General features: G+C 36.5%; 1 protein-coding gene and 1 non-coding gene across 4 annotated transcripts in view; both read right to left on the bottom strand.

The window, feature by feature from the left end:
- The window catches only part of TIMM23 (translocase of inner mitochondrial membrane 23), a 33739-nt gene that overhangs the window by 2881 nt on the left and 7900 nt on the right, over positions 1-22958 (bottom strand). The window contains exons 3-7 of one of the 3 annotated variants that reach the window (XR_007406791.1): positions 12446-12539; positions 12025-12109; positions 8458-8516; positions 6561-6671; positions 6300-6413 (exon numbers count right to left, since the gene is read on the bottom strand). Coding sequence is in view for 2 of the 3 variants with exons in the window: in XM_049103366.1 (XP_048959323.1) it covers positions 472-494; positions 6561-6671; positions 8458-8516; positions 12025-12109; positions 12446-12539 (372 nt within the window). In the remaining variant the exon portion in view is untranslated. Of the gene's footprint in view, positions 1-441; positions 495-6299; positions 6414-6560; positions 6672-8457; positions 8517-12024; positions 12110-12445; positions 12540-22958 lie in introns of all 3 variants that reach the window. The other 2 variants (XM_049103366.1, XM_025466389.3) reach the window with 2 other exon arrangements.
- On the bottom strand, positions 9324-9522 carry LOC112672673 (small nucleolar RNA SNORA74). The gene has a single exon (XR_003144412.1). It is a non-coding gene; the product is annotated as a small nucleolar RNA SNORA74 (small nucleolar RNA).

Below are 22958 nucleotides of genomic sequence, written 5' to 3'. Positions count from 1 at the left end.
TCAGTTTTACCTTCTATCTTTTGGTCCTTACACAACTCTTGCCAGAAAGGGCAAATCTTCTGATCATAGGAAGATGAGGCCCAGAATACTAAAGTACCTTGTTTGTGGGGGTATAGAGCTGGACAGTGGCAGAGCTAATACACTGAACTGACAATTACTTTAGAGCTGGGGAACCAGCAAATTTTTCTTAGAATGGCCAGAAAGTAAATATTTTAGACTTTCAGGTCCCAAAAGCTATTATGTAGGTATTTACATAACCACTTGAAATGTAATTACAGTTGACCCTTGAACAATGAGTGGGGTTACAGGATGCCACCCCACCCCCTGCACAGTCAAAAATCCATGTACAACTTCTGACTCTCCAAAAACTTCACTAATAGCCTACTGTTGACTGGAAGCCTTACTGAAAACATATATAGTTGATAAACACATATTTCATACCTTGTATGTACTGTATTATATATTGTATTCTTAGAATGAAGCAGAAAGGATCACTAAGAAAATCATAAGAGAAAATACAAAATCAGTACTGTACTGATTGAAGAAAAATTATATATAAGTTGACCCATGCAGTTCAACTTCACGTTGTTCAAGGGTCAACCATTTTTAAAAATATAAAACATTCTCAGCCTCCGGATAGTGGATAGGCATCTGGCCAGCAGATGATGCTGGCCCCTCCAGCCTTACCTACAACACTGACATGGCTACTACTAAATACTATAAAAAATTTTTTTTATCATTTTTGACAACACAGTACAGTAGCATCAAGTATAATGGCATCATGCTACTATCACCTCCATCCATCTCCAGAGAACATTTTTCATCTTGCAAACTGAAACTATGTACCCATTAAATAGTAACTCCTCACTCCTCTCTTCTAATGCCTAATTGATACATAGGTTTTTGCTCACTTTAAATTTTATTTTATTATAGTCCATATGAAAAATTTCAAGTCAAAATAGTACCAAGATTTTAGTGATGAACAATGTAGTACACACACCATCTTCACCTTAATTCCTAGTTCCCAAAGGCAACCATTTCATTCTTTGCTTTTTACCTTCATGTTTCTAAATAACACAACTACTTTGCTAGTTCTCGATTTTTCAATCTTTTTATCTACTGACTTCCTACCAGGAAAACTGTTAAGCCTTGTAAAAATTACATAAAATGTGCTTATGGTGGGATGTAAGTAACTTACTTTATGTAAGTTATCTCATTTACAAGTCTGTGAAGGGAATATACCCTTGTGTAACAAATTCAGACAAGTTCTTCTCTGCACATGTAGCTGTTTAGGGATCTAATGCTAGTCAAGTCAAACCCAGTCTGACTCCAAAGCCCTTTGTTTTTTACACCACATTTAACTGCCTCCAGGATAGATAGATAAATCTATTGAAAGGGGTAATAACAGTTGATCTAGGCCTTATAGAAGGACTGGATTTCAAATTTATGTGTTTGGTCATATGATATATGCAAGGAAGGTATGGGAAAAGTCTGAAAATGTAGGCTAGGATTAGAGCATGGAAGGCTAGGATGAGAAATTTAAGTTGAAAAGCAGTATGTCATCATCAAAAGTTTTTGGACAGGGAGTATTAGAATTAGTACCATACTTGAGGAAGATTAAGCCAGAAATAGTGATTAGACAAGACATACTGAAGGTAGAAGTCTAAAGTCAAAATGGTCAATGAAAAATAAAAATACTTTATAGTATAGAAGTAGGTACAGAAGTTCATGGATGATGAAATGAGGGGATGGTGAGAGAAAGTGGGTTATCAATGGCAACTGGAACACTACAAGATGCTGTTTCCTGCTTCCCTTCCACCACCCCCCCCTTCACTTTCTCTGTTACAGAGTGGAAGCAGTATGTGTGACTCTTAGCAGCAGAGCAGCTGCCTTTCGGGCTTCCCATGGTGAGGGAGTCCCTCCCACCACCACCAGTCCCTCCCCAGCAATCCCAGTTCTCTTGTACAAGACTACACTTATTAAATTTTCTCAATAGTTTTTGACTCCCCACATTACTATCGTTTTAGGACTTTTTTTCTTCTTCTCATCAGATTCTTAGTCATTTTGGAGGTTGCTTTCCTGTGGTGGTATGGTAGCCCAGTCCCCTTTGAGAATCTTAGGCAAGTTTAAGAGGGTTTATCAACACTGACTTAACATCTCCCATGAAAACTCTGGACCCAGAACAGTGAAAGTTTACCTGATAATTATGATCAACAATTTAAGGCTTGTAAGTAAATGGAAATGCTAATATTTAGAATATAAGAATCAAAGTCCAGTGAAGTCAGATTCTTTCAGTGGCCTATGAAGCTGCTCTATTTTCTATATGATTTAGTCCCTTGCCACTTTTACGATAACTCCAGAGTCTACTGCTCTCCACCCCGCAGTCCCCCCCCCCCAACCCCGGCCGCCTTTTAATCCCCATGGGACTTTGTTGTTAGCCTTTACCTAAATCACTCTTTCCAGACAGCCATCTCACATGCTCCCTCATCTTTGTTCAAATATGCCCTCTCCTTGAAGCCAGTCTTAAACTTTGGTGCATACAGTTTTGTGTGTATGCCTTAGTTTGCTGGAGGATAAATTGCTGAAAGATTACTTCAGCAAAGGATCTACATATTCAAAATACTAATACTAATGCCAGTTGTTTGCTTCCCTTTGCCAATATTAAGTATCACCTACCATCACTTTAAGTTTTTATTTTAGCCACCTGATGCTCATCACAAGTGCACTCCTTACTCCTATTTCAACGCATCCGCCCACCCAACTCCCCTATGGTGACCATCAGTTAGTTACTTGTCATCACTTTTTTTAAAGGCAGTTGGTGAAAAATATTAACTTAATGTTTTATTTTGCTTTGCCCTGGTTGCTTGGGACACCGAATAGCTTCTATTGGTTAGTAGTTTGTATTTTTCCCTGAAGCGCTCTGTCAATCCTTACTCTTTTTTATTGGACTGTTGGTTTAAGTGATCTGTCAAAATGTTCTGTATATTACAGCAGCTAACCCTCTGCCTATTATATGTGTATTTTAATTTACTGGAAGAATATTGCTGCCACTAATAGAAAGTCATCAAGAAAGTCTTTGTTTAATTTTGTTAGGCCTGGCACTCATTGATAAAAGTACCTCTTTTAACAATAACCCTGATAATATTTGCTTAATATGAAGAAATGTATTTGAATATCCTTTAATTTTATTTAGTCTGCTTCTCTAATACAATCTTCAAAGTTTAATTTTGAAGGCCTGGCACTCATTGATAAAAGTACCCCTTTTAACAATAACCCTGATAATATTTGGTTAATATGAAGAAATGTATTTGAATATCCTTAATTTTATTTAGTCTGCTTCTCTAATACAATCTTATGGAAGGCACAGAATGAACAGGTCAGGGATTTTTTGTGAGGGGAGAAAAGGGTGCCCATATCTTTTAGTCTCTGATGCCTTGTTCCTGATTTCAGATAAGTGACCAAGCCAAGCCTTTTAAACATTAGTCCTAAGCTTATGAACAATAGCAAAACTACAGCTGTTCCTCTTCTGGTAGAATACTGGTCAATATTTTTTTTCCAAGGTTTTATTTACTTATTTGAGAGAGAGAGAGCACGAGCAAGGGGGAAGGGCAGAGGGAGAAGCAGATCCTTGCTGAGCAAGGAGTCTAAGAGGAAGCTCAATCCCAAGACCCTGAGATCACGACTGAGCCTAAGGCAGGCATCTAATGGACGGAGCCATCCAGGCGCCCCAATATGGATCATTATTAAACAGATTTTCATATGCCATAGAAAATCTAATAATGACATTTCATACCCTTTGAAAAATATTTACATAAATTCATTAAATAAACAGATATGAACTAAAATCACTCAAGAGAATTATTCATTTAAATTAGTCTCTAAGCTTTTAGTTTGATAACTACCCATTTTCTCATGTGTTTTTCCTCATGAGTTTTCTTTCCACTAAAGGAGCTCCATACCTAAGTTGAGTTATACTACTTTAACCTTTTTAATTTTCATTTCTGTTGTCGAAGAATACATTGGGGGTTGGAAATGTTTTATGTCAGCAAGAATCAGCTATTCCCTAAATGTAAACTTCTGTCCTTAAGAGTCTATGCTGGCTCTAGACCAAGAGTGCCTCAACTCTTTTCCAAATCCCTGAATCTAGAAGTTGAAGTTGTATTTGTATTCCTATCACACAAAATTTGTAATTCTGTACTTATTAAATTCATTCTAAACCAGAAATCAACAAGACTCCTCTGTAGACTGATTTCAATGTGTTGAGCTAAATTTAAATTGTTCAGCCAGAAACTATGAGCCGACGTTGGAATTCTTGGTCAGCAGATTATTAACTTCCTCTATGTTTCACACTGTAATGGAAAATGAAATCTGCAGTCACCTGACATAGAATTATGGATATTCTTTTTTTGCTTCTTCTCTTCTGAACCAAGACCTTTCTCTTTTATAATTTATGCAGGAGGTGTCTCAGCCTGTGTCATAAATGCTATTACTGCAAGGAAGTCCTTGACACAGAAAGCTAGGCTCCCATTTCCTCCAAAATCAAGAATTCAGCCTTTTCCTTTCCCTTTTAAATATGTATAATATGTTCTAAGATGAATAATTCAGTACATTCTTATATTCAAGCCTGCCTAGAGCTTGGGAAATCCCACAGTGGCTTACCCTGAATAAGACCGGGACTTTCCAACCCCTAATGTATTCTTTGAACTGGAGCTTTAGTGCCCATGTACTGGTACAGAAACAGCTCCCACTCAGCCCTAGCCATATGTCAACTTGAATAATGTAAGCTTTTTGTCTTCCATTTATTCAAAAGAAGCTGGAATTCCAGATTTCTATGTGAAATCTCTTGTTTTTTAAATATTAATTTGATCTTTTTAAACACAGGTTGGGCCAAGTAAACTCTTGCTAAATGCACCCTTGTGCTGCCAATTAAAGTTTTAAATTCTTTTGTCTGATCCTAAAGATCTTCAACTTGAAGTATTTTTAGATTTTTTAAGAAAGTTTTTCTAGCTAAGGTAACATCTTCATAGACATAAAAGGCATTTATCGTCTCAATCTACCTGGAGCTCTGTTTATTTGAGTACATACATGTGCATGTGGTGCAAGAAATACTGTGAACTCTTAGGAATAAAATTCCAAATATGATCCATTTTCTTCTTTTTTAAAAAGATTTACAAATTTATTTATTTTGAAGGAAGAGAGAGGGGTGGTGGACTTGATCACATGACACTGAAATCACGACTTGAGCCAAAACCAAGAGTAGGATGCTCAACCAACTGAATACCCAGGAACCCTCAATCCATTTTCAATATAGGAAAAAAAACCCCTCACTCTCAGATGTATCAGGAAATCTTGGATTTCATGATCCCACTGAAGCTTTTCTTTCTTCTATTAAAAATGAAGCAAAAGTGCTACCTGATATTTGTGGTGGAGGAATTTCCAAAAAACAAAATTACTCCATTAATCATTTCTAATGCATAGTAAAACAATGAAACAAATGTAATTTTCAGAGGTATAAGTAGAGTACATATGTAGCTTAAGCTATTTCAAGCAGAAATGTGATGAAAAACTTGGGCCTATCACCAGTTATGTGACCTTTTGAAAAGTCCTCTTAATACTGCATTCATCTATAAAATTGGGGTGTGATGATGATGACTTCACAGTTTTAAGTAAGTTACATTAAGTGCTTATAGCTGAGGGCATAATCATAATGCAGTGAATGTTAATTTCTTTTCCATCTTAGAGGAGAATTTGGTATTTGATCTCCAGTCAGGTCATTTTGGTTCAACTCTTATGGTTCTGTTTATTTTTTCAAAGTTGAAAGGTATTTAGTTCACCCATGTTCACAGGAGCATTATTCAAAGTAGTCAAAGGTGGAAGCAATCCAAATATCCACTGACAGATGAATGGATAAATAAAATGTAGATATGTACAAGGGAGTTTTTATTCAGCCTTGAAAAGGAAATTCTGAAACATGCTACAACATGAACTTGAGGATAGTATGCTAAACGAAACAAGCCAGTCATAAGAAGACCAAATATTGTACGATTCTGCTTATATGAGGTACCCTAAAGTACCTAAGAGTTTAAATTCATAGTTAGAAAATAAAAAGGAAGGGGAAAATTGTTTAATGGATACACAGTTTTAGTTTTCAAGATGAAGAGATGTTCTGGAGTTAGATGGTGGTGATATTCCACAATAATGTAAATACACTTAATATTACTGAATGTACACTTAATAAAAAAACAAATAAAAACCCAAACCCAGGGGATCTCTAGGTGGTTCAGCAGTTTAGCACTTGCCTTTGGCCCAGGGTGTGATCCTAGAGTCCCAGGATCTAGCCCCACATCGGGCTCCCTGCATGGAGCCTGCTTCTTCCTCTGCCTGTGTCTCTGCCTCTCATGAATAAATAAAATCTTAAAAAAAAAAGAAAAATACAAAACAACCAGGAGTTTTGTTCAGCTCTCCATTATACTGCAAAAAATGTGTCAAGTATCCTTTGAAAACTGTGGCTACTTAGTTTTAAAACTACTGAGAGCTCCTCTTCACTCAGTAGTACCTACCTGTACATTTATACAACATGCCTGTCATGGTTCCAGCTGCTACTGTGTTAAGGTCATCTTCTGCACCTCGTGTTTTCTCAATGATGACACCAAATGCACTATAGAGCAAAGCTAAAGGGGAAATGGAACTGATCAGTAATAAAAAAGTGATTAAAAGTCAGTAGAGCAATTATGTTTAGATAAATATATCTTACAGACATTCTACAAGCATTCAAAGATATATAAAGAATGACTACTGGAACACTATTTGTAATTGCAAAAGCCTGGCACCAAATCAAATGCCCATCAAAGGGTATAGACCAAGAAGTGGACTTTCCATATACTGGAACACTACACACTCCAAAGAAAAAGCAGGAAAAACCGTATCACTAGCATGTAAAAGCAGGCACATGTGTGTACAACTGGGGATATGCAAAGAAATTCTGTGGAAAGCTTCAGAAGCAACAAGAATAGTAGCTACTAATAAAAAGTCCCGCTGGGGAGTCCCAGGAAAAATATTTTTAATGTTCACTTATATCTTATTCATAACAGCTATATACTTTGGATTTAGAAACTAAGACACACGCATTTCTATTTTAACAAAGATGTTAACTTAAAAAAATTTGAGGTTTGGTTCCCTCACATGTAAAAAACTATTAACACTAGCATGATATAGTTGTAACAAAATCATCCCCCAAACTACCTTTCTCCTATTCCTGTAAAGATTCCGATTAATCCTTTTATCATTTCTCAAAATTATGCCATTATTTGACCCTTCAATATTACACCAAACTGCCTTACAACACTTCTGTTGTGATATTCTTATACTTCTGTAAAGGCTCTTCTTGCCATTTCAACTTCTTTAACTGAAACTGAACTTGAGCAAAACATTGTGATTGATCATATGATACTAGGAACACACAAGGTAATTGGTCAGCATCTCAGTTCACTCAGGAAGAGAGTTTCCTGGAACATGAGATTTGCAATGCTAAAACAAAGACAGTCCCCTGGGCAGACCAGGATGGCAGATTACTCTAGTTACATAAGCAACCAAACAGAAACAAAGAAGGGTGACTGTATATGAGCAGCACATTGAAGCAGTCATTTCCTAGAATCTCAAATGTCAATTTGACTTCATGGTGTGAAAATGTACTGCTTCCAAATCCCATGACAAAGCTAGGGTATTATTCTTTCACAACAGACGCCTTTTCTATGTTTTTTCAATGAGATGATTACATTTTCCTTTAGTTAATCTGCCACAATTAAAAGATTTTCAGACTTTCAACTAAGTTACAAAGACATTCTTGGCTGTTACAGTATAAATACCACTGGTACATTTATTATAAGCTATGAGTAACCAAAAGAGTTAATCATTTATAAACAACATAATATGAAAGAATTTGGTCCTAAGTCCTACTAACTTACCCTTTGCTTAGAACAACAAATGTTTTCATTATCTACAAAGGTCCTATTATAACTCTGGAAATAGGGTCTGAGAAATCTACTGAAGTAAATAGAATGCTGAATGGGCTATTAGGAAACTAGAGCAAGAGGGATGAATTAATCTACCGTATCTTACTACAGGACCCTGAACCTTTCTTAACATAAAGAGGCACTGGACTTAGATCTAAGTTACCTGGATTTCATATCTACTTAAAACATGATTTGGTATCTTGCTTGGACAGGGGAGTATATAATATTTAAAAAGACTTAAAACATTGAGAAAAGGCTTTAACATCTGGAATTACTTTATGTTGTTCATGGTCTTTTCCTAAGTATTGTCTACACTACTCATCAGAGTAGATTTAAATAAAATGTTTAATATCCTAGGGCCAGAACTTTGGTTGACCAAATTGTTCATGATACATACACATTCTTTTGTTGCATTAATGATTTATTAAGTGAGATCTCTACTTACCTAGAGAACCTAGAGTATTAGCCCAAAGTGCCCCTTGCCTAGTCACCATGTTCAAAATCCTACCAGGGCAGAGAGAGAAAGAATTTGTACTTAGAATTACCATTTCTCTAGTAATTTGAAAAACCATTACTGTAGCTATTTATAATGTATAAAGCCAATACCCGAAGTTTTCTTAATTTATTTTTATTTTTTTAATTTATTTATTTTTAAAAAGATTTATTGATTTATTTTAGAAAGAAAGAGAACACGAGCAGAGACCCGATGGAGAGAAGCAGACACCCCGCTGAGTGCACAGCCTGAGGCAGGACTTGGTATCAGGACCCCCAGATCATGACCTGAACTAAAATCAAGAGTCAGATGTCCAATCGAATGAGCAACCCAGGCACCCCCTGAAGTTTTCTTAATTTTAAGACTTACCTTAGTATCTCCTCAGAATTTAGTAAGGATGACTTTTACTGTATATAAATATAAATGAAGGTTAAACCTCTAACATTTTTGGGCAGTAAGGAAAGTTCTTATTATTAAATATAAATCAAATACACAAAGGATTTGACAGCCTAGAATGTGTTTTACTAAAAAAAAAGTTTATAGTAATTGATTTACATAAAAGAAGTAACATAGAGGTGCATGGGTGGCTTAGTCAGTTAAAGTATCAAGTCATGGTCCCAGTGTCCTGAGATTGAGCCCCACATTGGGTTCCCTGCTCAGTGGGGAGCCTGCTTCTCCCTCTCCCACTGCTGTTCCCCCTGCTTGTGCTGTCAAATAAATAAAATCTTAAAAAAAAAAAAAAAAAAAAGCAGAAATAAGGGGAAATACTCAAAGAGAAGGAAAAAGCTGTCTCAGTAGAATACACACAGAAAACATACTATGTCTGCTCCCTGACTAGAACCAAGCGGCCAGAGTGAACGCTCAGCATACTCTCAAGGAAGCATAGTTCTGCCTTGTACCAGTGCCAGGCGCCACCAAAACAGTGACAGAGGCAACTGGAGGAAGAAGACATTCCTCTCCCAGCAGTGTAACACCATCACAGGAATGGGTCTATCCGGACAGCTGACTACTGCTGGAAATTATGTAATTCCAGTAACAAAGTGAAAAAACTCATTTAATGCAATTAAAAAACTCATGTAATGTCCAAATAACAAAAATTTCTATTTATCTCTAAAAAGCTGTTTAAAAATTAGTAATGAAGTATATTGTTTCTAACTAATTGTTACATATTTACTAACTTATTTTAAGTTCAGTATACTGTCATTTGTAACAAGTTTTTAAAACTATTACTTTTATTATACCGCTGGAAGCACTGCAAGTTAGTGAAATTGTCTGGGATATGATTGGGAAATATATCTCCACTTACTGAGCCCCTATTTAGCTACCTTAATCACCTCTCAACAACCCTTCAGTGTAGAAAAAAAACTTACCTAAAATCACAAAACAGTAAGTAAGAAACTAGGCTTTGAAGCTACTAGATCTGACTGGCCCCAAACCTTACTTTCTTTCCATTTTTTTAGAGGCTGCCTCCTACTTTATTCATTTTATTTTTCAAAGATTTTATTTATTTATTTGAGAGAGCATAAGAGGGGCAGGGTGGGGGGCAGGCAAAGAGAGAGGGAGAAGCAGACTCCTCATTGAACAGGGAGTTTGACACAGGGCTCAATCCCAGGAAGCTGGGATTATAAACTGAGCCAAAGGCGGACCTTAACCAATTGAGCCACCTATTACCCCGGTTGTCTCCTGTTTTAAATGCTTCCTATCCAATAAGATTAGAATGGTCATATAAAAAATTATATATATTTTAAGAATATATATTTTAGAAATCTTACCTAAAAAAATATAAATCAATTTTACTCTCTCTAAAACACTAATAATTATCACTTTTAAGCAACAAAGGTTGTCTTTTCTAGCATATCCTCCACTTTCAAATTGGTATTAAATGATGTGATGTTAGGGATTTGCTTTAAAGTAACATGCGAGCGGAGAATAAGATGGGGCACATTTGGTCCCAATCTTGGCCGACTGCTGAGGATGGGTTATGGTTCATGGGTCTTCACTGTACTATTCTGTCTACTTTTGTACATCTTCAAAATTCTGCATAACACAAAAAAGTAAAAAAAAGTACTGGAGTAAGGGACAAATTTTTTAAAAAGATTTTATTTATTTGAGAGAGAGAGAGAGACAACATGAGTGCACTTGAGAGCACAAGCAGGGGGAACGGCAAGCAGAGGGAGAGGGAAGAGCAGGGAGCCTGACAGGGGGATGGAAGGAAGGTGTTTCAATCCCAGGACGCTGGGATCATGACCTGAGCAGAAGGCAGATACTTCGGCTAAGTATCCCCATGCAGATGCTCTGGAGTAAGGGACAAGCATTAATAAAAATGTAAAAATATGCAAGGATCTGGCCTAGTAAAGCAAGATCCACATAGTAACAAGAATATGAAAAACTTGACAGGATTCCCAAGGTCTAATTTAGCAAACCTGCTGCCACCTGCTGGCTAAACTACATATAAAGATGATGACAGGGATGCCTGGGTGGCTCAGCGGTTGGGCTCCTGCGTTCCGCCCAGGGCGTGATCCTGGAGTCCCGGGATGGAGTCCCACACTGGGATCCCTACATGGAGCCTGTTTCTCTTTCTGCCTATATCTGCCCCCGTCTCTCTCTGTGTGTGTCTCTAATGAATAAATAAAATCTTTAAAAAAAATGATGATGAGCCATTGTATAAATATATACTGTGTGACTTCACCCATATAAAGTGTAAAAACAGGGATCCCTGGGTGGCGCAGCGGTTTGGCGCCTGCCTTTGGCCCAGGGCGCGATCCTGGAGACCCGGGATCGAGTCCCACGTCGGGCTCCCGATGCATGGAGCCTGCTTCTCCCTCTGCCTGTGTCTCTGCCTCTCTCTCTCTCTGTGACTATCATGAATAAATAAATAAAATCTTTAAAAAAAAAAAAAAGTGTAAAAACATCCAAAACTAAACATCATATTATTTAGAGAATATCTACATGGACCAATCATGTTTATTTCTTGGGCAGGGTGAAGATGTCTACTTTCCTTCTCCACAAACTTCAATTTCCTAAGAGAAGACTCAGGGAACTATCCCTAAGTTCTAGGGACTCCGTGATAAATTTTTTTTAGCCTTCTCCTTTCAGAAACAGTGAGTGAAGTCAGTTAAGTAGTTCAATTCAAATGACAGCAGATCCAGTAATCACTCTTACATGCTTCTTTCTTTACTATCATGTCCTATGGTTTTGCACACCCTTGAACAATCTAACTAATGTATTAGCAATTCAACCACTAGAAAAGCAAGTCACAGAGACCTATAGAATGAAAAAGTAGAGAAGTTAGGTCGGGGAAGCAACAGCTAATTGAGGGACACTGACAAAAATCACTCCTTTTAAAATCTAAGCCTCAGTAACCTGACTCCTTAATTACTTTTATTTTAAGAAAAAAAAAATCAATCAAAATGTATGTCAATACCCTAAACATTTGTAATCTCAAGGTTGTGCTCATCAAGCCAACAAAGTAGAGGTTAATATTGAAACATCACTACATCAGATGATTATAAGACTTACTGTACATTTCTTGGTTTGGACCAGGACATGTTCTGGGTTTCCTTCAATCCTAGCCGTAGACCGTTCATTGCTCCAAATGCAGCCCCTAGTGATTCACAGTAATGATTCAACCAAATAATACAGCTTTCCATTAAAAACCTGCACTTCGAATTCTTTTTAATTTTAGTAGGAGAAAATGAAAGATGTATATAATAATTATTTATAATTTTTTAAAAGATTTTATTTTTAAGTAATCTCTACACCCAACGTGGGGCTCAAACCTACAACCCCAAGATCAACTGTCACATGCTCAACGGACTGAGTCAGCCAGGTACCCCTAAATGATTTTTTAAAACTCTGGAACCAATATCTGAATTACTTTTGATTTTACACACTTTTGATTACTTGGATTGAGGACAGTGAAAAAAGTGATCATACCCACCTGTCATACAACATCCTCCAATGGTAAAGAAGGCCAGTTCAAATCTGCCCCGGGTTTTATTAGCTCCAGTGGGTAAAATAAACTCATCAGTATCCTAAAGGGGTAATAACAAAATCCAAGCTGAGCTCCCCTCAAGACCCAGGAGTTGCAAAGTGTTTTTTAATTTGTCAAACTAGTTTTTCACAAAAAGTAAAACCTTAAGTCAACTAAAACTCAATTACACTTGGTCAAATAAAATTAAGTTTCTACAACAATACTAACACCTAAATCAAAGTGAAATAAAATGTGCTACATATGTAGTTATACTCACTAGTTCTTAGGAGGCATTCTCATCAGAACTTTGCTTCTCAATATTAAGTTTGATAGATTCTACGGGTATGTAATTTGCCTTACTTAATGTTAAATATGAAACAACAGTGCAAGAATGTTTAGGAAGGACAGCTAAAGAAAAAGGTAAATGGAAAAGCATAAGAAGTAATAGTTTACTCAACTGAAACATAACTGTGGAAAAAGAAAACTTTCATTCTATAGCTATTTATTTATCAATCTGCTCAATTAAAAAAAAAGCAGAAACTACAGAAGTACAACAGTTTGGATTAATTATGCAAAAGCAAAATTACCTTCTTAATTCTCAACTGTTTGGGGGCGCATATATTCTTTTGATAATCTTAGAAAGCTATATAGTCTCTCTTTCCAGTAAATTTGATATTTACTGGAAACAGTAAATATGGTATGTGAACTATATATATCAGTAAATATGGCCATGAAGGCCACCCAAAAATCCTTAGTTGAAAATGCTACTGTAAGAGCACAATGATTGTTCTATAATACAATACACTCTTATAAAGAACACATTCAGTACACATTTGCCAAGCTTTCCATAAAAACTGGTTAAAATAAGCTAGAAGCACACATGGCTGGCAATTTGCTAACTAATAAACATCCCTTCACCAAATATAGAACTTTGGTAAACGCATTCCTGATTAGGAAAACTGTAGCTCTGCATTGGTTCTTGATTTCTAGCGTTTGCATACTTTCTCACCAAAAAGTCATAAATTTACTCAAAGCAAGCACATTTACTTTCATCACTCAGAAATGGTCTATTGGGCAATAATAAGCAAATTCTGAAGAGATCCCATATTATATTATATATAGTTTTGCAAATTTTGGATGCTTCCTAACTTTTTTTTAAAGATTTTATTTATTAAAAAAAAAAAAAAGATTTTATTTATTTTAGAGAGAAAGGAGAAAGTGGGGGGAGGGGCAGAGGGAGGAGAGAGAGAGAAAATCTTCAGGAGACTCCCAGCTGAGCACGGAGTCGGTTGATCCCATGAAATCATGACCTGAGCCAAAACCAAGAATCAAAGGCTCAATGAACTGAGCCACGCAGGCACCCTGCTTCCTGACTTTTAAATTAATGACTTAGGGGATCCCTGGGTGGCGCAGCGGTTTGGCGCCTGCCTTTGGCCCGGGGCGCGATCCTGGAGACCCAGGATCGAATCCCATGTCAGGCTCCCGGTGCATGGAGCCTGCTTCTCCCTCTGCCTGTGTCTCTGCCTCTCTCTCTCTCTCTCTCTCTCTGTATGACTATCATAAATAAAATAAAAGTTTAAAAAAAAAAGATATTTAAATTAATGACTTAGTTTTAAATTATGCTTCTGGCTTGAGGATTTTAGAAATGTTGTATTTGAATTAATGAGGTGTATAGTTTTTCAAACTAGAAATGGATCACTGACTTCAAAAGGAAATTGATTTCTTTTTAAAAAAGATTTTATTTATTTGACACAAAGAGAGAGAGAGAGAGAGAACAAGCAAGGGGAGTGAGTGAGTGGGAGAGGGAGAGGGAGAAGCAAGCTCCCCAGAGCAGGGATACCAATGTGGGACTCAATCCCAGAACCTCAGGATCATGACCTAAGCTGAAGGCAGATGCTTAATCAACTGAGCCACCCAGGGCTCACAAATAGGAAATTTTTAAAAATGATCAAGATGAATATTAATAAACACAAGTGCATGTACTTACTCTTTGCTAGGTTCAACCATAATAAAAGCACTACGAGGACTGAAGGCAAATGTACATCAACTGAAAACAATTTCATTAAAAAAAAAAAAAGAAAACAATTTCATCGTTAGCTGTCATTAGGGCTTAATCCTTTATTTTTTGGCGTGGGCTTAATCTTAAATGCAATTAAAATGTACCCTCATTTTAAATTTTTTCTTAAGATTTTACTTATGTATTTGAGACAGAGACAGAGGGAGTGACAGCATGAACGGAGAGAGGGAGAAGCAGACCCCCATTGAGCAGGGAGCCTGACAGGGGGCTCAATTCCAGGATCCTGGGACCATGACCTGAGCTGAAGGCAGATGCTTTAACAACTGAGCCACCCAGGTGCCCCTAAAATGTACTGTTTCATATAACAAAAATTTGCAAAGATTTTTGAGGGAGCAGACACTGGCTAAATTAATCCTAAAAAAATCCTGTTTTGGTTTCTAACAAAAATATGATTAACAGCTTATTAACCAAATTTGAATTCCAAGAAATAAACACTTAGCAAGGTTGATCTTGAAGTATCCTTACACATCTAGGGAAGATACACTGTAAAGCTCACGTTAACAAACACTGTACAATGAAAAATTCTTATGTGCTGACACTGTAGGACACTAGTGTCACTAGAAGATCACCAATACCATTGTTTGCTACTATAGAAGAGAAATGCATCCAAGGATGGGCACCATTGTACTTGATAAAATAGTATGAAGGCTGAAATTATGTTAAATATTTATATTTCAACTGGATGACACTGGATGTTAGAAATATTCAAATTCATACTGTTGTTTATATTGGATGTTCATCTGGCCTAAAAAGTGGAAGATTTACTTAATATAATTTTTAATGTACCAGTGAGGATGCAAATATGGTGACAACACAAAACAACAGTAAGAGAAACCAAAGGGGTGTCTGGGCAGTGCAGTTAAACGTCTAACTCTTGGTTTTGCTCAGGTCACTATCTCAAGAGTCCTGAGAATGAGCCCTGTGTCTGGTTCTGCACTCAGTATGGAGTCTGCTTGAGATTCTCTTTCTCCCTCAGCCCCTCCTACTTATGCCCTCTCTCTCTCTTTAAAATAAACAAATCAAGAGAGAGAGAAACCACAAATAGTACCTTGGATAAAAGTTGTTGCCAAAAATTAGTATACAGTGAGCTCACAGGTAGTATTTAAGATGTCTTTGCCCTTCAAAAGTACGGAAAATTATTCCTCAAAGTACAACTCTGATTAAGGTAGTCTTTAAATTTAGACTTCCCATGGTTTTTTTTAACAATGAGATGAGAGAAACTTTTTAATTCTGAAGTCCCTTTTGCATTTGAATGGAAAAGGTTACCACAAATGTTTGTGCTTAAGCAGGAATCCTAATTTTTCTTTTCTTTTCTTTTTTTTAGGAATCCTAATTTTTTTAAAAACGCAGAGTTTTCTTTGATATCTAACCTTACCAGGCCTCACCTACCAATGTAGGGTCAAAATGTATCTTTATTTATTTTTTTAATTTTTAGTTTTTTAAAAATTTTATTTATTTATTCATGAGAGACCCAGAGAGAGACCTAGGCAGAGGGAGAAGCAGGCTTCATGCAGGGAGCCTGATGCGGGACTCCATCCAGGGACTCCAGGATCACGCCCTGGGCCAAAGGCAGGGACCAAAACCAGGGATCCCTCAAAATGTATTTTTAATGGAGCTACAGTACACCCTTTAAGCTTAAGATCAACATTTAAGCAAACATAGTTTCAAAATTTTGAGCAAAATACTAACGAGGTACTTTTGAAATAAATCAATAAACATACAGTGTAGATAACACTGACATTTGACAAACATTTGGCAAACATTTCCTGCAAAAACAAGTTTTATACAAGTCCTAAACAACTTGCCTTTATTGAAACACACTCAAGAAATGCAGGTAGTCAAATATTGTTAGTGATTCAACTTGAAACAAAAAGTCCTAACCATCACTCTTAAAAACAAAAAAACAAAAACAAAAAAACAACCAAAACCCCACTCAATTTACTGATATATAATTCACACATCATATAATTCACCTATTTAAAGTGCACAATTCAATAGTTTTTAGTATATTCAGAATTCTACAACAAAGACTATACTTTATCCCACAAAAAGAACCTGGTACCTGGGAGCAATAGTCAGTTCTCCATTTATCCCCTACCCTTGGCAGCTACTCATCAATCTGTTTTCTGTCTCATTCATTTGTCAATTCTGGACATTTTATATAAGTAGAATAATATAATATAGAGTCTTTTATGATTTGGTTTCTTTTATGTAGTAAGTTTACAAGGTTCACCCATGATGCAGCATGTATCATTACTTCATCCTTTTTTTACTGCTAAATATCTCACTGCACGAGAAGCCACATTTTGTTTATTCTTAAGTTGATAAGACATTTGGGTTGTGTCTACTTTTTGGCTCGTTAGAATAAACCTGATATGAACATTCATGTACAATTTGTTTTGTGGACATATGTTTCTAATTCTCTTGGGTATATCTCTGAGTAGAATTACTGGGTCATATGGTAACTCTATTTTTAATATTTTGAGAAACTGTCAGACTATTTCCAAAGCAGCTGTTTCAATTTACATTTCCACCAGCAGTGCATGAAGGTCCAATTTCCGCACGTCCTCACCAAAACCAGTTAGTGCGTGTTTCTGATTATTGCTGTACCAAGGGTGAAGTGGTATCTCACTTTGGTTTTGTAATTTGCATCTCCCTAGTAAGTGATGTTGAATGTCTTTTATGTGATTATCGAACATTACTGTATCTTTTTGGAGAGATGTCTATTCAAATCTTTTATCCGTTTTTAAATTGAGTTTTAAGAGTTTCCTAAAATATTATATATTCTTTTTTTTAAAGATAAGTTTTATTTATTCATGAGACAGAGAAAAAGAGGCAGAGACATAGACAGAGGGAGAAGCAGGTTCCCCATGGGGAAACTGATGTGGCACTCAATCTCAGAATCCTGGGGTCATGTCCTGACTCAAAGGCAGATGATCAACCACTGAGTCACCCAGGTATCCCCAAAATTAAATATTCTTTTTAAAAAGACTTTATTTATTTATTCATGAGAGACACAGAGAGAGAGAGAGGCAGAGACACAGGCAGAGGGAGAAGCAGGCTCCATGCAGGGAGCCTGACGTGGGGACTCAATACCGAGTCTCCAGGATCAGGCCCTGGGCCAAAGGCGGTGCTAAACCGCTGAGCCACCGGGCTGCCCAAATTAAATATTCTTGATGTAAGTCCTTATCAAATATGATTTATAATTATGTTCTCCCAATTTGTGGACTGTCTTTTCCTTTTCTTGACTTTGTAGTCTGCAGCAGAAAAGTTCTAAGTTTTTATTAAATCCAATTACTAATTATTTTTAATCACTTGTGCTTTTGGTGTCATATCTAAGAAATCAGCACCTAAATTAAAGTCACAAATATTTATACCTATAATTTTTTCTAAGAGTTCACAGTTTTGTAACTCTCATATTTATGTCTTTGACCCATTCTGAGTTAATATTTGAATATGATATGAGGCAGGGGTCTGAGTTCATTTTTTTGTGTACAGATTCAGTTGTCCCAACACAGTTTGTTGAAAAGACCATTTTCCCCCTACTTAACAGTCTTAGTACTTTCCTTGAAAACGGACTATAAATGTGAGAGCTTATTTCTGGGCCCCTAATTTTATATTGTTGATCAGTGGAGCTATCCTCATACTAGTACAATAATGTCTTAATTTTTGTAGATTATAAGGGAGAAGTGTGGAATTATTTTCAAGATTAGTGGTTATTCTGCATTCCTTGAATTTCCATATGAATTTTAGGGTCAGCCAGTCAATTTCTGGAAAGGAAATTGACTGACTTTTCTAGAAAGTCAGCTGAGATTTCTAAAGGAACTGTGCTGAACCTGCATAGAAATTTGTAGATTATTGTAATTTTAATAATATTCTCTACCCAAAAAATGCAACCTTCTGATTTTTCTATTTAAGTCTTCTTTCAGGTTTTTTCAATGTTTCATATTTTTCAGAGTATAACTTTTGTATTTCCTTGAATTTATTCCTAAATTTTTTATTCTTTTTGATGATGTTGTAAATCAAATTGTTTTTGTACTTTCATTTTTGTAGCGTCTATTATTACTGGTTAAAAAATAACTTGAGTATGTACATTGATCTTCTAACTTGAAGCTTTGTTGAAGTTATTATTTCTAATAGTATTTTGTGGTTTCTGTAAAAATTTTCTTTCTTCCTTTTTTTCCTAAAGATTTTATTTATTTATTTGAGAGAGTGCACACATGAGCACATGTAGGAGGAGCAGAGGGAGAGAGATAAGCAGACTCCACACTGATTATGGAGCCTGACACAGGGCTCAACTCAGGACCCTGAAGATCATGACCTGAGCCAAAGTCAAGAGTCGGAGGCTTAACTGACTGAGCACACTGAAAATTTTCTATAGATAAGACCATGCCATCTGCAAATATCTATCTAGTTTTACTTCTACTTTTATCAATCTGAATGCCGCTTCATTTTCTTGCCTAACTGCCCTGGGTAAAAAATACTGAACAGGGCAGCCCAGGTGGCTCAGCGGGTTTAGCGCTGCCTCCAGCCCAGGGCGTGATCCCGGAGACCCGGGATCGAGTCCCACATCGGGCTCCCTGCATGGAGCCTGCTTCTCCCTCTGCCTGTGTCTCTGCCTCTCTCTCTCTCTGTGTGTCTCTATGAATAAATAAATAAAATGTTTAAAAAAAAATACTGAACAGAAATGAAGATAGTAGATAAGAGTCTTGTTCCTAATTACTGGTATTCAGTCTTTCATCATTACATTTGATGTTAGCTTTGGTTACTTTACAAATGCCATTTGTCAGTTTGAAGAAGTTTCCCTCTATTCCTAGCTTTTTTTTTTAAGATTTTATTTATTTATTCATGAGACATATATAGAGAGAGGCAGAGACATAGGCAGAGGGAGAAGCAGGCTCCATGTAGGAAGCCTGATGCAGGACTAGATCCTGGGACTCTGGGACCATGCCCTGGGCTGAAGCCAGGCACTAAACTGCTGAGCCACCCAGATGTCCCTATTCTTAGCTTAATGAATGTTTTTATCACAAAGGAACACTGAATTTAGTCAGATGTTTTTCTATGTCTATTGAGTTTCTTCTTTTATTCTTTCCTGATATAACTTAGCATGTTGATTTTCAGATGTTAAATTAATCTTGCATTCCTGAGATATCCAATACTCTTTGTAGTGTCTTGATCAGTTTAGTCTAATATCCTGTTGTTATAATTGAGCTTTAAAAAAACACTGCAATTTGCAACTTAACCTGCGCTGAATTACCATCTTCTCCAAATAACAAAAAAGAGAGGCTGAAGCAAATGTAAACCTTAAAATATAGGGAGCATCTGGGTGGTATAGTCAGTTAAGTTTCTGACTCTTGGTTTTGTTTTAAGATTTTATTTATTTATTCATGAGACAGAGAGAGAGAGAGAGAGAGAGGCAGAGACACAGGCAAAGGAAGAAGCAGGCTCCATGCCGGAGCCAGATGCGGGACTCGATCCCGGGACTCCAGGACCGTGCCCTGGGCCAAAGGCAGGCGCTAAACCGCTAAGCCACCCAGGGATCTCCAACTCTTGGTTTTGGCATAAGACATGATCTCAGGATCCTGGGATGGAGCCCCTTGTCAGGCTCTGCACTCAGTGAGGAGTCTGAGGTTCGCTCTCCTTCTGCCCCTCTCCCTTATATCTCAAATAAATAAATTCATAATCTAATAGAAAGATTAATAGTTTAATATATTATTATATGTAATATATTATATATCATAACATATTATTAGTTAATATTAATATATTAGATTAATAATCTAATATAAAGCAAAATGAATTCAAATAGAAATATACATTTTTTAAAGGTTATTTATTTATTTATTTATTCATAAGAGACACACAGAGAGAGGCAGAGAAACAGGAAGAGGGAGAAACAGGCTCCATGCAGGGTGCCCGATGAGGGACTCGATCCCAGGGCTCCAGGATCACACCCCGGGCTGAAGGCGGCACTAAACCGAAGAACCACCCAGGCTGCCCCAATACATGTTTTTTAACGTAAATATCTGGTTCAAGATTTCGTTAAGATTGCCAGATTTTACATTCTCATTTATAGAATTTAATTACTATTTATGTCACTATTTCCCACTTAAATAACTTACCATTAACAATTTTTTAGAACTTTGCAACTATACACTCCAATATTTTTATTGGGGTGCTTTTTTTAAAAAAAAGATTTTATTTATTAGAGACAGAGAGAGAGAGAAAGAGAGAGAGAGAGAGAGGCAGAGACACAGGCAGAGGGAGAAGCAGGCTCCATGCAGGGAGCCCGACGTGGAACTCGATCCCGGGACTCCAGGATCATGCCCTGAGCCGAAGGGCGCTAAACCATTAAGCCACCAGGGCTGCCCTATTGGTGTGCTTTAAAAATTAGTTCCTGTTGTTTTAAAAAATAAACCTTTAATTTGTGCTCTGATCACAGAGATACAAAGCTATTGTTGCATGTCCTCCAACCCCCACAGACTTCCAGGGAATTTGAATAAGAGCTACTCCCCTTTTTGTTTCCCTTTCAAGCTCTCTTTTCCCCATTGTTGGGAGCCAGATATTAAAGACTGGACATTCAAAAGCAACTGTGCATAAAGGTAAAATAAGAAAGTAATAACACAGGACCTGGAAAAGTGCAAGCTCAGAAAAGAACTAAGAAATACGCTGGTCCTTGGCACAAAGACATACCACATTAATAAAAAAAAACCTCAAAAGAGTAAACAAAAGTAATAATTAAAGAGCAAATCCTGGGGAATGTAGAACATCTTATTTCCAGAAGCACATTATTAGATTCAAATGTCAATTTTCAACAACAAAAACCACTAGGCATACAGAAAAATAGAAAAGTGTGACATCCAAAGGAAAAACAAAAAAATCAACAAAAACGTACCACCTGCATGTCCGGATGGTGGATCTACTAGGCAAAGACTTTAAAACAACTGTCTTAAAGATGGTTGAAGAACTAAAGAAGATATAGAGAATGTCAAAACAATGTATGAATAGAATGGAAAGGAAATATTAATAAAGAAAAAGAAAATCTAAAAAAACAAAAACCAAGCAAACAAACAAACAAAAAAAAACAAAAAAATTCTGGAGGTGAGAAGTACAGTAACTGAAAGATTCACTAGAGGGATTCATAGGCAGATTTAGGTAGGCGGAAAGAATTACCAAACTTCAAGACAGGACAATATAAACTACTGAGTCTTAGCAACAGGAAGAAAATGATTGAAAAATGGCAAACAGAACCTAAGGTACTGGTGAAATACCACAAACTTGAGTAACACAGACTGTGAGAGTCCCAGAAGAAGGAGAGAATGTTTGAAGAAATAATGGCTGAAAACTTGCGGAATTTGATGAAAGAGATGAATATGAACATCCAAGAAGCTCAATGAATATTCAAGATAAAATCAGATACTCACATTGAGACACATTAAAAGTAAAAATTTAAAAGCCTAAGAAAAAGAAAGAATCTTGAAAGCAGCAAGAAAGAAGCAATTTGTCACATATAAGAGATCCTCAATAAGACTATCAGATTTCTTGAGAGAGACAGTTTGGAGGCCACAAGGCAAGGTGCCAATACATTTAAAATGTTAAAAGAAAAAAACCTGTCAACCAAGAATGCTACATCCACCAAAACTGCCCTTCAAAAGTGAAGGAAATATTCAGACATTAGCAGATGCTGAGGAAGTTTGACTACTAGACCTGTCCTGCAAGATATGATCACAATTCAAACCCTTATGGAGAGAGAAAGATTTCAATAAAGGCAAATACATGGGCAATTATAAAAAGAGCACTACTGTAACTTTGGTTTCAAACTCTACATTTTCTTTTCCACAAAATTTTGGATATTAAAATATATAAAAGAATCATTAGGGAAAACCTGGGTGGCTCAGTGGCTGAGCATCTGCCTTTGGCTCAGGCATGATATTTGGGTCCTAGGACTGAGTTCCACATTGGGATCCCTGCAGGGAGCCTGCTTCTCTCTCTGCCTATCTCTCTGTCTCTCTCATGAAGGGACAAATAAAATCTTAAGAAAAAAAAAAAAAAAGAATAGTTTATGTCTTGGGGCACACAATGTATAAAGATGTAAATCTATGAAATTAACAACTGAGAGAAGGGGTACACACTTGTTATAGAAGTAGTGTTTTTGTATGTTATTAAAGCTAAACTAGTAAAAATTCAAATTTAAGATTAGATCAAATTAGATTTAATTAGATTTTAAATTAGTTTTAAAATTTCAGGATATCCCTTTGGTAACTACAAAGAATATAGCTATAGAATATATACAAAAGGAAATTAAGAAATTTAAACATTGCACTGGAAAAAAAATCAAGCAAACAGAAAAGATAGTAATGCAAGAAATGAGGGACAAAAAAGCTAGAAAACAAACAGCAAAAT

This window comes from Canis lupus, chromosome 28, assembly GCF_003254725.2.
Source record: "Canis lupus dingo isolate Sandy chromosome 28, ASM325472v2, whole genome shotgun sequence".
Lineage (NCBI taxonomy): Eukaryota > Metazoa > Chordata > Mammalia > Carnivora > Canidae > Canis > Canis lupus.
Note: the sequence above shows the minus strand (reverse complement) of the source record. Positions and strands in the feature narration are given on the sequence as shown.